Source organism: Pantherophis guttatus, chromosome 3 (assembly GCF_059756535.1).
Source record: "Pantherophis guttatus breed Tessera chromosome 3, ASM5975653v1, whole genome shotgun sequence".
NCBI classification, from domain to species: domain Eukaryota; kingdom Metazoa; phylum Chordata; class Lepidosauria; order Squamata; family Colubridae; genus Pantherophis; species Pantherophis guttatus.
The window spans coordinates 1,394,474-1,410,061 of record NC_142065.1 but is presented as its reverse complement, the minus strand read 5'-3'; the positions used below and the strand labels follow the sequence as shown (position 1 = coordinate 1,410,061).

General features: G+C 47.8%; 1 protein-coding gene and 1 long non-coding RNA gene across 2 annotated transcripts in view; one reads left to right on the top strand and one right to left on the bottom strand.

The window, feature by feature from the left end:
- Nucleotides 1-15,588, bottom strand: part of VSTM2L (V-set and transmembrane domain containing 2 like) — a 66,363-nt gene that overhangs the window by 17,638 nt on the left and 33,137 nt on the right. Inside the window, exon 2 of the mRNA XM_087888925.1 lies at nucleotides 5,853-6,022. Within this exon, the coding sequence (XP_087745051.1) occupies nucleotides 5,853-6,022 (170 nt within the window). The remainder of the gene's footprint in view (nucleotides 1-5,852; nucleotides 6,023-15,588) is intronic.
- Nucleotides 3,743-9,463, top strand: LOC148114459 (uncharacterized). The gene is made up of 2 exons (XR_015732939.1): nucleotides 3,743-4,102; nucleotides 8,439-9,463. It is a non-coding gene; the product is annotated as an uncharacterized LOC148114459 (long non-coding RNA).

Genomic DNA, 15,588 nt, shown 5'->3' with positions numbered 1-15,588 from the left:
AACGCATTGTAAGCCCCCCTGAGTCCCCGGAGAAGGGCAGCATATAAATCAAATTTTTAAAAAAGAAAAAAAGTAAGGGGGGCCTCCCCAAAGTGATGAATATCAGAATAACTGAGTTGAAAAGGGACCTTGGGGGCTTCCAGTCCAACACTCACAGGATCTTTTCAACACCCTGCAGGAAGGAAAGCGGAGGAGGGTGAAAGCTGCCTGGGTTGACTTGGGAATCTGGACTTGGCCCGGCTTAATTTTTCTGCACGGGGAGCAAAGAGCCGCATTGGGTGCTGGGTCCAATTCAAAGTGTCTGTTGTGCCCTATAAAACCCCAACTGGCCTGGGGGGGGCAGGCTACCTGTCAATTGCCCTCGTCCCATTACATCAGCCCCCCCACCCCCACCCCTGGTCAGCCAACAAAGGTATGCTGCTGACTCCATCAGGTAGAACATAGAATAATAGGCTTGGAAGGGACCTTGGAGGTCTTCTAGTCCAACCTCCTGCTCAACCATGGGGAATCCTATACCATTTTGGAATAACAAAGTTGAAAGGGACCTTGTAGGTCATCTAGTCCAACCCCCCCCCAAGCAGGAGACCCTACACCGTTTCTGACAGATGGCTGTCCAATCTCTTCTTGAAAGCCTCCAGTGATGGAGCTCCCATAACTTCTAGTGGCAGGCAGGTCATTGCACTTATTCTATCGGGAAATCTCTCCTTGGTTCCAGGTTTCTTCTCTCCTTGATTAGTTTCCACCCGTTGCTTCTTGTCCTGCCTTCTGGCACTTTGAAAAATAGATTGACTCCTCATCCCCCTGTGACAAAGCCAGAAAGGTTGGGGACCAGAGGTCCAACTGCTTTCAATGTTGTAAGCCACCCAGAATCTCTCCACAGCGAGACGGAGGGCAAACAAATGTAATAAATAAAATCATTAAGAATAGCGCTCACTTCTCTCTCTCTCTCCTCTTTGCCAAGACTGGCAATGCCAGGCTGCTCCGGTCATTCCCATCATTCCTTCTTCCTCTCCCTCCATCACACAAGAAAGTGAAGGATGGAGAGGGAGAACTTGGTCGCTGGCGTTTGTTCTCCGAGCTTGCTGCTCAGTTTCCAAACGTTTTGTCACCAGGCTAGGTAACATCATCAGCTGAACTTCAGTTAAGTGGTCTTGTTTTCAGTTCTCTTCTGCCTTTATAGGTCTGGTGTGGTCAATTGGTCACATGACCGAGTGGTCACACCATGTGAGGGTCATCTGGTGGTGAGGTCCCTTTGGTTGGAGGTCATGTGAGTCGGCTGGGGGTCATTGCCTTCGTTGGTTGATCGCTCAATTGATCCGTCTTCTTATAGACTTGTAGGCTGGTTGCAGATCAATATGTTTATTGATTGACCCATTCATTGATTACCAGGCTTTGACGAATTCACGTGTGTGGTCTGTAGTGGCATGGCTAATAATTTTTGTTTGGTCCCAGTCGCACTGGCATTGTTTGGGGTCGATGCGAGCGGAGATCAGGGATTTCAGGAAGAACCTTCCCATAATCCTAGAGTCACGTCTAATGATTGGGCTTTATAAGCCACGAACATGGGATCGTCTGAAATTATTTCTAAATTTTGGGCGGGGTTAAATCTTGTCATTTGCAAGACTGGCAATCCTTAACATTTTAATTGGCTGTACACCGTCCCAAGTCCTTCAGGAGAAGGGTGGTATATAAATTAAATTATAAATAAATAAAATAAATAAATAAATAAACATACGATCGAAAATCATGAGTCTTCCCTTCGCAAGAAGCTTCTGCAAAGGGGCTCCTGGTGCGTGGGGCCAGCCCTTCTCCTGGCCCTCACCCACTTGGGGGTGCAGCTGCACGATGGCCCAATGAACGAGCAAAACAACCTCAGCTTCTCCGAGAGATTTTTGTAATTTGCCACGTCCCACTTTCCGATCTCAGTGTGATTATTCCTGACCTCTGAGCATCAGATGATGGGACAGCAGGGAAAAATGACTGAAGGGCTTGGAGGAGCTGCAGAAAACGCAATTATATCATCTGTGATTAGCTAAGTATGGTGGGGGGGGAGGGTATCTCAGCACCGAGTTGCGGAGAATGGAGAGCAGAGCAAGGAAGGAGGAGAAGGACTGTGGGGTGTTTGGTGCTCACTGAGTTTGGTTGTTTTCTTGGGGACGTTTCATGACCCAACTAGATATCATCAGTGCTAGAAGGGAAGGGGGGTTGTGGAGAGGAAGAGGAGGAAGAGGAGGAGGAGGAGGAGGAGGAGGAGGAGAATAGAAGGAGCAGGAGAAACAGGTGGAGGAGTGTGGGGCCCTTGGTGCTCTCTGATCTTGGTGGTTTTCTTGCAGATGTTTCATGACTCAACTAGGGAATGTCATCAGTGCTAGAAGGGAAGGGGGTTTGTGGAGAGGAAGAGGAGGAGGAGGAATAAGAGGAGTGTGGGTTCCTTGGTGCCCTCCGAGCTTGGTGGTTTTCTTGCAGATGTTTACTGACCCAACTAAGCAACATCATCAGTGCTAGAAGGAAGGGGGGAGTCTGTGGAGAGGAGGAGGAGGAGAAAAAGGAGGGGGGGTCTGAAAATACCAAGGCCTCAGAGGAGGGAAGGGAGGCATCAAATAAGGCAGGAGGACCTCTGCTGAGTCCATCAAAATGAGGGGTGCATCTCTTGGGGAGGCAGGAAGAAAAATGACTCGGGCAATTCTCCCAGAAGCTGACATGGATTTGGGGGTTCTCAGATGCTCTGTATCCAGCATCTGACCAACTTTGGTTCATTCCAAAGTAGAGTTTGCTTTCAGCTCTTGGTTAAAGCAGTGTTTGTCCTCCTTGGACCTCCAGAAGATGGGTGGGCTTCATCTCCCAGAATTCCATACCCAACCCAGATTGGCTGGCTGGGGAATTCTGGGGATTGAAGTCCACCCATCATCAATTGGCCAAGGGCTGAGCAACCTGATCTGAAGCAGCAAAAACCCCCAGAGTCTCTTGAGCCTCCTGACAGGTTCAGGAAAGGATGCTGGCTGCCCTTTCTATGCTTCAGGGTGGCACCATCCAAAACGTGTCCTTGGATGCACGGAAGGGTGACCACCTTCGGGGCCAGAAGAAGCAGGTGCTCCTGGGGGGGGGCATGAACTTTGAGGACCTTCTCCTGGTTCTGAGAAGAAGAAGAAGAAAAACTGGCGGATGAGAGACTCATAGAAACGATCCATCTTTCATCTTTATGGAGCCAGACAGGCTTGATCAGGCCGGACTAAAAACCTGAAAATTTATTTCTCAGGACTCGCCTGGCTGAATCGGCCTCTTGTGAGGCTCAGTCGGGAAAGGGTCTTCCCTGGGCAGGGGATGATGGGCCCTGATTAGGCAGAACAAGAAGCAACAGACGAATATTTATCAAGGAGCAAAGCAATCTAGAAATAAGGAGAAATTTCCTGCCAGTGTGAACAATTAATCAGTGGAACAGCTTCCCTCCGGAGGTTGTAAGTGCTCCATCACTGGAGATTTTAAAGAAAAGATTGGACAGCCACTTGTCTGGAATGCTATAGGCTCTTCTGCTTGAACAGGGGGTTGGACTAGAAGATCTCCAAGGTCCCTTCCAACTCTGGTATTCTGTTACTCTGTTATTCTTTATTATGGTATTCTGTTCTTCTGTTCTTCTGATTCGGCATCGTAAGAGGAGAGCTGTGTTAGTTGAAAGATCTGGTCCAAAGATCAGAGGGAGTCAAGAAATACTAATCTAGCCCAATGTTTTTCCATCTTAGCAACTTGAAGTTGGGTGGACTTCAACTCCCAGAATGGAAGTCTACCCATTCTTCAAGTTGCCAAGTTTGAAAGACATTTGTCGGAAGAGATTCCTGCGGTCCCCTTGGTCCATTGCAAAAGGACAGTGCCACCGGCTTTTGAAACGATACGAGTGATAAACAGGGGAATATAAAAGAGCACGGATCAATCAGGAAGCATCTAATGAGGGGTTCACTTGATTTTGCAGGTGTCTGGTGTCTTTCTCCAGCTTTGTGGCCTCTCTGCACACAGGTGGGGTGTCCCTGCTGGCTCTGGACCAACGTCGGCTCTGCCTTTTAAATATGGAGGACCAGACCACCTGGCTGTGATGGGTGCCCTCCGTAAGGTGGACGAAAGACTCTAACCCAGGGGTCCCCAAACTTGGCAACTTTAAGACTTGTGGACTTCAACTCCCAGAATTCTCCAGCCAGCTGGCTGGAGAATTCTGGGAGTTGAAGTCCACAAGTCTTAAAGTTGCCAAGTTTGAAGACCTCTGCCCCTAACCCTTTCAGACTTGTCTTGCAAGGCTGATAATCAGCTTTCTTCCCAAATGACCTGGCAGGAAACATGACCCAATGAACGCTTTCTACTCTGTTGGAAGGCTCCTTTAGCAGAAGTCTGGAAGTACAAATCTCTCCTATACAGGTAGTCCTCAACTTATAAAAGTTCATTTAGTGGCCATTCAAAAGCTACAACGGCACTGGGGGAAAAAAAAGCGACTTATGGCCATTTTTCACAATTGGGACCATTGTGGCCTCCCCATGTTTACATGATCAAAATTCAGATGTTTGGCCACTGGCTCCTATTTATGACGGTCGCAGTGTCCTGGGGTCCTTGTGCTCCCCTTTTGCGACCTATTGACAAGGAAAGTGAATGGGAAGCCAACTTAACAACTGCAGTGACTCACTTAGCGACTGTGGCAAGGAAGGTTGTAAAATGGAGCAAAACTCATTTCACAAATGTCTCGCTTAGCAAAATAAATATTGGACTCAATTGTGGTCGTATGTTGAGGACTGCCTGTACAGGCTGAGAAACCAGGGAGGCTACTTTCTGAGTCTCCTTTTGCAATCCGTTATTTATTTATAAAATTTATTGGCTGCTCGTCTTCCCCTAAGGTCACTCTGGGAGGCTTACAGTCATAAAAATATCTATGCATGTACAGCACTGGTGGGTTTCAAATTTTTTTACTACTGGTTCTGTGGGTGTGGCTTGGTGGGCGTGGCAGGGGAAGGATACTGTAAAATCTCCATTCCCTCCCCAATCCAGGGGAAGGTTACTGCAAAATCCCCATTTCTTCCCAATCAGCTGGAACTTGGGAGGCAGAGAATAGATTTTTATTTTATGTTTTTATTTTATTTCAAATTTATATACCGCACCTTCTCCCAAGGGACTCAGGGCGGTGTACAGCCAGATAAAAACATACAATACAAACATTAAAAACAATTAAAAGGCTATATATTAATTTGGCCCCAATTTAAGATAACAAACCAATTAAAAAATTAAAAATATGTTAAAAAATATGTTAAGCCAGCCTGGCTTGCTGAAAATAGAAAGTTTTAAGGGCACGGCGGAAGACACCGAGGTCTTGGATTCTCCTTATCTCTGGGGGCAGCTGATTCCAGAGGGTAGGTGCCCCCACAGAGAAGGCCCCCTGGGGGCAGGGCTAGTCAGAATTTTTACTACCGGTTCTGTGGGTGTGGCTTGGTGGGCGTGGCGGGGGAAGGTTACTGCAAAATCCCCATTTCCTCCCGATCAGCTGGGACTCGGGAGGCAGAGAATAGATGTGGGTGGGGCCAGTCAGAATTTTTACTACCGGTTCTCCGAACTACTCAAAAGTTCCGCTACCGGTTCTCCAGAACTGGTCAGAACCTGTTGAAACCCACCTCTGATGTACAGTTAAAATTAAAATTATAATTAAAATCAGCATTAAAAGACAAAGACAGGGGCAGAGTGGGGGGAGGTGGGGTCCGCTGTCCCTCGATCAACCCGCTCCGATGGGCTGCCCCTCTCCCCCACTGGGGTCCCAACCAAACTGGCAGAGCCAGATCTTGAGGGTCCGGCTACACGTAGGGAGAGGCAGTCGGGGGCAGCAGTACCTGATTGGAGTCCCAGTTTTCCTTCTCCGTCCAGTCCTTATGGGTGCGCACGTACCACCACTGGATCTCCAGCGAGTAGGAAGGGGAGCTGCTGCCGCGGAAGGAACAGGCCATCTCCACATCTTCCCCAGCCCGGGCGGTCATGTCGTGGGGGGTCTCGGTGAAAAAGGCTGCCAAGGGAAACCAAGATGCTCATTAGGGGGCAATTGGAGATGGGATAACTCAATCAATCAATCAATCAGAATAGAGCTGGAAGGGACCCTGGAGGTCTTCTAGTCTAGTCCAGCCCCTTGCTCAAGAAGGAGACCCTCTACCATTTCAGACAAGTGGCTGTCCAATCTCCTCTTTAAAACCTCCAGGGATGGAGCACTTCTGGTGGCAAGCAGTTCCACTGGTTAATTGTCCTCTCTGTTAGGAAGTTTCTCCTGAATTCCAGGTTGCTTCTCTCCTTGAATAGTTTCTATCTGTTGTTTTCTTATCCTGCCTTCTGGTACTGACCCCCTTTTCTTTGGGGCAGCCCCTCAAATATTGGAGGACTGCTATCACGTCCCTCCTAGTCCTTCTCTTGAATCTCTTCAATACTGAGCCATACTCGGCTCCTGCAACCGTTCTTTACATGTTTTAGCCTCCAGGCCTTTGACTCTCTTAGTTGCTCTTCTCTGCATTTTTTCCAAAGTCTCAACATCTATTTTGTAATGTGGGGACCAAAACTGGATGCAGGGTTCCAGGTGTGGCCTTACTAAGGAGAATCTGGTGCAACTTTAGAGCACCCCAGCAGCCAGGGCTGAAGGGCGGATCAAGGAAACCCCCCCCCATCCTTATCTTCCTGAAATCATAAGCTGGGAGTAAGGCCTGGAGGGTTCCCTTTGGGGTGTTTCCCTCTCCCCCTTTTTTCATTCCTCAAACCATTAAAAAAAAAAAAATAAATAATCCCAGAGCTGCCAATCACTTTCCGGTCCTTTAGCTAATTAGCCATCTTCTTTCAAATGATTAATCAATTAGCCAATTAAAATAAATACTACAGTAGCTCAGTGTAGGTGTTATCTGGAGAATATACAATTAAGACGGCAATTGCTCTTGACTAAATAACACAGACAAGCCAGCATTGTTGGGGAAATCATTTCGTCGGGCAGGGATTGTTCAAAAATTGGTCCCGCGATCCCACCGGCATGCCTGGCTCTGCCGGCCGGCGAACGGCCTCAACTCTGTCCTGAAGAGGCTCAAGAACAGACTGGGAAGAAACGAAATAAAAATGGCTTTGCTATCACCACCAACTCCTAAAGACAACTAGTGTTTGCACAATGAGTGTAAGAGAAGAGCAGGCAGAGACGGGGTGGAGTTAAGCAAGTCATTAGCCCGGAGTCCTTGCATTCCCACAAACGTTCTTACTCTAATTCCTCTGGAATTTTGTTGACTTTTATTTAGCGCCAATTATTGCTGACCGTTACTCAACTAGATTCTTGTTTATAGGAGTGAGCAGTAAGTCAGCTTAACTGGGAACTCAATGCGCGGTCCAATTTTCCTGCCTGACAATGAGTTAACGGAGCTAAATTCGCACAACCCAACTCAGTCTGGTTAATGCTCATCTTTCATGACTCCGGAGTGGTGCAAACTCGGCTCCTTTGGTTAATTTCGGAGCGGGTGATGTTGGCTTGGCTCCAGGAAGTGGTGCCACCGACGAACACGGGTTAAAAGAGGTTGTCTGAAGGCAGCCATGTAATTGTGGGGAGGCATTTAGGAATTACTCGTGTAGAAACAGGGCAGGTACTGATTATATACCGTAATTGTGGTCACCATTCTGCCCTTTTGTCAATTTTTCACACACACACACACACACACACACACACACACACACACACACACACCTCTCAATGGATGCTTGCGGTTCAGGCCTTCCAAACCGACCCCCTGCCCTGTTATGCAACAGAATACTTACAACCAAGTCCTCCACTTACAACCATTCATTTTTGGGGCCGTTCAAAGTTACAACAGCACTGAGGAAAGCAACTTATGACTGTTTTTCACACTTACGACCGTTGCAGCCTCCCTGTGGTCATATGACCCAAATTCAGAGGCTGGGCAACTGACTCATATTTATGACCGCTGCAGTATCCTGCGGGGGGGGGGGGGTAATCACGCAATCCCCTTTGGAGACCTTCTGACGAGCAACCCCAACAGGGAAGCCAAATTCACTTAACAACCGTGTGACTGACTTAACTTTGTGACTCACTTAAGAACGGTGGCAAGCAAAATTCAATGCACAACTGTCTCACTCAGGAACGGAAATGTTAGAATCTATTGTGGTTGTAAGTCGAGGACTACCTGTATTTGTCTGTCTGTTCATTTGTCTGAAGTGGTGTAGGGTTTCCTGCCTGGGCAGGGGGTTGGACTAGAAGACCTCCAAGGTCCCTTCCAACTCGGTTATTCTATTCTATTCTATTCTATTCTATTCTATTCTATTCTATTCTATTCTATTCTATTCTATTCTATTCTCCAGGAGGGATAGATTCTGAGTCTATGACTAGCTAATTTTGGTTCTTGGAATGTTAACATTGTTTTCATGTTTTCTTTTTATTCAATTTCTAGGGAGTCAGTGATGCGCTTATGCGGCCCCCAAACCTGCTCCCTGCACTCAGCCCTCCAAATCCTAAGAGCATCTCCGTGCCCGCACAGTGTGTGGCATCTTCAGCCCTGGCAGAGGGGTGGCATTTTCCCACAGGACTTTTTGGATGCCTACAACAACAGAATAAGAGACTTGGAAGGGACCCTAGAGGTCTTCTAGTCCAACCGTCTGCTTGAGCAGGGGAAAGTCAAACCAGGGGTGTCCAACCTCAGAACTTAGAACCCATGCTGGCTGAGGAATTCTGGGACTTGAAGTCCTTGAGTCTTAAAGTTCCCAAGGCTGGGCACCCTTATGCTATACTATTCCAGACAAATGGCAGTCCAAACTCTTCTTAAAACCCTCCAGTGATGGAGCAGCCACAACTTCTGGAGGCAGGCTGTTCCACTGGTTAATTGTTCTAACTTGTCAGGGAATTTCTCCTTAGTTCCAGGTTGCTTCTCTCTTTCGTTAGTTTCCATCCGTTGCTTCTTGTCCTGCCCTTAGGCACCTTGGAGAATAGAACAGAACAGAACAGAAAAACAGAGTTGGTAGGGACCTTAGAGGTCATCTAGTCTGACCCCCTGCTCAAGAAGGAGACGCTATACCATTTCAGACAAGTGGCTGTCCAGCCTCTTCTTAAAAGCCTCCAGGGATGGAGCTCCCACAACTTCTCAGGGTGCCGTCGGCCAGACAATGTTGGCTGGCGACCCCCAGGGGGAGAGCTTTCTCTGTGGGCGCACCCACCCTCTGGAACCAACTTCCTTTGGAGCTCCGGATGGCCCCGGACCTTCGCTCGTTCCACCGTGATTTGAAGACCTGGTTATTTCGTAGCCTGGACTGATGGGAGGGGGGGTTTCTTAATAGTTTTTAAATGATTTTAAATTGTTTTAATTCGGACATTTTAATTTTATATTGTATTAATGTTATTGTGTATTTTACTGTTGTGAGCCGCCCTGAGTCCATTGGAGATAGGGCGGCATGTAAATCGCATTAAACTTAAACTTCTGGAGTCAAGTCGTTCCACTGCTTAATTGTTCTTGTTAAGGATATTGTTGTTGTGTTACCAACCAGCAGAGTGTAGAGCACAGAGAAGCAATGAATAAGAGATGTGCAAACTGGTTTATCAAAAGTTTACTTTATAGTGAAAAAATAATCTCATAGTTTTTAAATCAATCCAAGTCTTTGCCAGTTAAATCAGTCCAGTGATACAAAAACTCTTCTTACCACACAAACAGTAGTTGATTAGAATAAGAAACTCACTCTGGTTCACAAACCACGATGGTAGCAGATCCATCCAATGATGATAGCACAATGGTAGCAACTCCACACACAATGGTAGCATATCATCAACTGAATACGTTACAGTACCTTTCTTAAATACGTTTACAACCAGTGATTATCTAATTACAGCATGACTTAGCATTACAATGAATCAGCAGTAAAACTTTAAAGTCACACAATACATATTGATATTAAAGTCACAGAACACAGATATTGCCTGGACAACTTGTTAGGCTCAAACCATATCCTAACAATTCTCACAATCAGGAAATTTCTCCTTATTTCTAGGTTTGTTCTCTCTTTGATTGGTTTCCATCCGTTGCTTCTTGTCCGGCCTTCAGGGTCTTTGGAAAATAGGCAGAGCCCTCTTCTTTGAGGCAGATCCTTAGATATTGGACTGGAGGTAAGCCATCCCACTAATTGATTGATTGATTGATGAATTAACAGAATACCAGAGTTGGAAGGGACCTTGGAGGTCTTCTAGTCCAACCCCCTGCCCAAAGGAGGAGACCCTATACCATTTCAGACAAGTGGCCATCCAGTCTCTTCTTAAAAGCCTCGAGGGATGAAACACCCACAACATCTGAAGACGAGTCTGGTTAATTGTTCTCACTGTCAGGAAATTATTTCTTAATAATTTCTTAATAAGAGCCTGAGTGGCTCAGCAGACTAATGCTACTGTTAAAGGTAGTATTTAGCTTCCAGCTGCCTGCAATTACTGCAAGTTCGAATCTCTCCAAGGCTCAAGGTTGACTCAGCCTTCCATCCTTCTGAGGTAGGTAAAATGAGGACCCAGATTGTGGGGGCAATAAGCTGACTTTGTATAAAAAAGAACACCGCTGGGGGGGGGCAAAAGCCCTACTAAGCAGGTATATACAAATGTATGAAGGCTGTTGCTTAATGCATTGTAAACGGCCCTGAGTCTCCGGAGAAGGGCGGCATATAAATAAAAATAAAATAAAATAAAATAAAAAAATAAATTTCTTAATTCTAGCTTGGTTCTCTCGGTTGGCCCAGATTTAAGAACCACGACAAAGCCAGGGGCATCGTTTGCACAACCCAGCCAAGTGCCACCAGTTTAATCCAAGCATCCCGTCTCCCTGGTGACCCACATCCGTCGTCCTGGGGGCGGGAGGGAGGGGGAAGGCCAGGGTCCCGCTGGCTGAACACAGGAGTTGCCGCCTCCCCTGAGTCTCTTGATCCGTCCAAGTAGCGAATTAGCATCAAGCTTGACAGAAAAGCTAATACCCTTAATATGTCTTTGTCCCCTGGAGCCGGAGAAATCTCAGACAGTTATCGCTTTCCTTTAATCCATCTTAACAGGGCACAGTGGAAAATACAGCGCGAGGGGCTTAATGAGGCTGCCCCCGTCTCCTGGCTGGGTTTGCAAGATAATTTCTCTCTCTCTCTGTAGAAATCTTTTGCCTGGAAATCCACGCAAGTCCCTGAAACGATGGGGAGCACATACACACACATACACACAGCTCTTCCAGGGTTTGGGACTGCAGGAGCAGAAGAGAATGACCGTGTTGGAAGGGACCTTGGAGGTCTTCTAGTCCAACCCCGGAGGAGCAGGAGACCGGTTTCAGACAAGTGGCTGTCCAATCTCTTCTTAAAAACCTCCAAGTGATGGAGCACCCACAACTTTTCTGGTGGCAAGCAGTTCCACTGGTTAATTGTCCTCACTGTTAGGCAGTTTCTCCTTAATTCCAGGTTGCTTCTCTCCTTGATGAGTTTCCACCCATTGCTTCTTGTCCTGCCTTCAGGGGCTTTGGAGAATAGCTTGACTCCCTCTTCTTTGGGGCAGCCCCTCAAATACCGAAACACTGATATCATGCCACCCCCAGTCCTTCTTTTCTCTTGACTGGCCAAAACCCCAATCCTGCAACCGTTCTTCGTATGTTTTAGCTTCCAGGCCTTTGATCATCCTAGTTGCTCTTCTTTGCACTTTTTCCAAAGGCTCAACGTCTTTTTTGCAACATGATGACCAAAACTTGGTAGCCTTGGTAGTACAGTGGTCTAAAGCACCCTGTTATTAAGACCAGCTGCCTGCAATTACTGCAGGTTCGAATCTCGCCAAGGCTCAAGGTTGACTCAGCCTTCCATCCTTTCTAAGGTAGGTAAAATGAGGACCCAGTTTGTGGGGGCAATAAGCTGACTTTGTATAAATATACAAAAGGATGAAGGCTATTGCTTAACACATTGTAAGCCGCCCTGAGTCTCCGGAGAAGGGCGGCATATAAATCAAATTAAAAACAAAACAAAACTGGATACCGGATTCCAGGTGTGGTGTTATGAAGCGGTGCTACTTCATGCGGTTTTGATTTTATGCCTCTGATTATACAACCAAGGACTGTATTTGCCTTTTTGGCTGCTGTAAAAGTAGATCTTTCCCCCCCTCACCCCCCACCTTTGCAGCCCGAGAAACTAGGGATGTGTACGGACCCCAAAGAACGCAGCACACACAAAGTCTGTACAAAACTTAAATTTACTAAAATAACTCAGTCTTTTCCAAACGAAGGCTGTTATTAACTTTCTTAACAGCCTACAAAAAAACAAAGATAAAGTAATCACAATCTTACTAAGGTTGGCAGAAAGCCCAGAAGCAATTTGCAGAGAATCCAGACGGGAAGGAGAGTAAACTAAAGTTGTTCCCTACAAATTGCTTCAGTCGGCGTTCCTCCTTAAATAGGCTAAGGGAGTGGCCAATTAGCCCCAAGCCTTACTCTCGAGGAGACCTCCTCCTGAGGAGCCACTCCTGCCTTTTGGCAGCTCTGCGCGCCCGTGCATCGAAAAGAGGCTCCTCCTCTTCGTCCTCTTCACTTATGGGAGCTTCTGGAGGTTCTGAAGGCCCTGGCTGAATCCCCGCCTCTGGCACCACATCTTCTTCAGCCTCCTCACTGTCCGACTCGAGCGCCAGCTGCACAGGCTGCTGGAACATCACCACACCAGCCTCCTCGCTGTCGGAATCAGCTACAATCCACACAGGCCGCTGATGGGCCGCAACAGGATAGTCCTTCCCTTCCGAGATGTTTGCCAGGCCCTCATCCCTGCTATGGACTCAGCTGCCTAGTCTGCGTCTTTTCCTTCTCTCTCCCCCAAACCTCCTTCCCAGTGAGGGGGCTGCCCCAGACCGGACCCCACCCCCCAAGAAGGTTTTCTCCTATAGGGGAAGCGTTCCTCCTTCCAGCAGTATGGAGCCAAGCACCCAACCTCTCCCTCTACCCTGAGGTTGAAGGGCTTCTGGGGCGCCCCTGAGAAGGGGTTGAAGGAGGCAAGATGGCGGGCACAATCGAAGTCTGACCAGCGGTGAAATCCAAATTTTTTTACTACCGGTTCTGTGGGCATGGCTTGGTGGGCGTGGCAGGGGAAGGATACTGCAAAATCCCCATTCCCTCCCCACTCCAGGGGGAAGGATATTGCAAAATCTCCATTCCCACCCCACTCTGGGGCCAGCCAGAGGTGGCATTTGCCGGTTCTCCGAACTGCTCTAAATTTCTGCTACCGGTTCTCCAGAACCTGTCAGAACCTGCTGGATTATTTTCACCCCTGAGTCTGACCCTTTTTAAGTGCCTTGCAGGTGTTGTCTTGCTTAGGACACACACACACACACACACACACACACACACACACACACACAAGGGCAGGGCTGGGATTACAGGATTGTGCCCACCATTGTGACTTTTTTTTGAACTGCCCTCCCTGTGGACACCCCCAAACAGATTGCAACCGGCTGAAAGGGTTGGGCTAGGTAGGTTCCCCCATTAATCGGGGTACCTGTATCTGGTCTTTTAAAGGCGATTTAAACCGGAGGGGACCCCTCCCCACCTCCTCCCAGCTACAGACGTGGCCTCAAGAGGGATGAAAGCAGGACAAGCACCCCAAAATCCCCAGCCTGGACAGAGTGGTCATTGACTAAGAGTCCTGCTGGCTGGGAATTCTGGGTAGCGTAGTTCCAACACAGCTGTGTGTTTTATTTCTTCAGCTGCGGGCTCTGGACACGAAAAGGCATGGATATGTTCAAGAGAGACAGAAGGCCCCATCTGTCTGTCTCTATCTTGGGGAGGGGTCTCCTCCAAGCCCCTCACCCATCCATCCAACACACAGGGTTCTCTCTACAGCACACTCCTCCCTTCCTCACGCACAGCTGCTCAGGAGAAGCTGTTTAATTATCCTGTTTAAGGAGCCCGCTTGCCGCCCCCCCCCCCCACTGCAGCATGGGCCTGAAGGACTCCGAAGACAATTAAGTCCCCAGAAAACCTATTCCCCCCGCATCTTTTCCCCACCAACTTTAATTGGGGAGCCATGATCTTAATTAACCTCTGAGCTTATCTTTGCAAAAAGCCACAATGCTGAGGAACACAGATGCTTCTCTAGATATGTGTGGGGGGGGAGGATGGGGGGGGGAGAAGCCCTTTCTCCTGAAAAGAGTGGCCCCCTCTCCTGGAAGAGCTGCGGGGGGGGGGGAGTCTGGACAAGGATGCATTCAGCACCATGCCATGCCATGCCAGATTTTTCTGCAATAGCCCTGAACATGCAAGGAGGGCCATCTCAGCATAGCAGAGACACCCCCCCACACACACAAGTGGGGAGAGCAGACCTCGGCATCCCCACACCTGCATGCTCCTCCCCCCCACCCCCGCCCCCAGAAAAAAAATCCCTAAAGCCTGTAGATGACAGGAAATCAGGCCGAAGGATTGGGTACCCCTCCCCTGCAGAAGATGGGGGTTGGGTTTCAACCCTGCCTGTTTGAAAACAGGGAGGGATTAAAGGTGTGTGTATGTGTGTTTGGGTGTGTGCTTTGCGTCCATTGTGTCCGTCCCCCCCTCCTTCTGGAAAAAAAACATTTCTCTAGCACAGGTGTTTCTCAGCTTTGGTCCCTTGAAGAGGAGTAGACTTCAACTCCCAGAATTCTCCAGTCAATCATGCCTGGGTTTTTTTCCCCCTCTTACTCCCTAGAGGGGAGAGATTGCAGAGGAAGGGATTACAAGAGAGCAAGCAGGCCACATGGGGGATGTACATGAAAAGGAATGTGTTAGTGCCAGGGAATTCTGGGTGTTGAAGTCCACCCCTCTTCAAGCTGCCAAAGATTGAGAAACACCGCTCTTTTATATATATATATATATATAAAAGTTTCTGGGCTTTCTGTATCTTGCTGAAAAGCAACAACTCTGTGCTGCAATTTGGGATATATATGTATGTATGTATGTATGTATATGTATATGTATATGTATATGTATATGTATATGTATATGTATATGTATATGTATATGTATATGTATATGTATATGTATATATAAATTATAAAGGGATGCCAAACTACTATTTCTTGCAAAGATGCCCAAGAAAACAATTGATTCTTGTGATCCTTTGCCACAGACTCCCAACAGCAGCTTCCTCCTCCTCCTCCTCCCCCATACCCCCGACAAAATCCCCTTTCCCTCAAAAGGGATGATGGGTGCTCCCAGCAAACAGGCAGATGCCACCCTTGAACACAGGGGAGAAGCAAAATGCATCGTCTCCGGGTTGGACTAGATGATCTTTGGGGGCCCCTTCCAGCTCTGCAACTCTATGAGGCTGCTGAGAACAGCCACCCCAAGGCAGGCAGGGGAGGAGACCCCAGTCTCTCTCTCTCTCTCTCTCTCTCTCTCTCTCTCTCTCTCTCTCTCTCTCTCTCTCTCTCTCTCTCATCTGTCTGATGGCCTCTTCTTTTTCTAGTTATAGCCTTTTTACACAATTTCTTCTTTTCCCCCTTTTCCCCAACTGCCTAATTAAATCGTCGGCTTCTAATATTCCCACCTAGAGTCCTTTTTTTTTTTTGCCTGCGTTGGATTTTCTGCAAAAAAGCGGAAT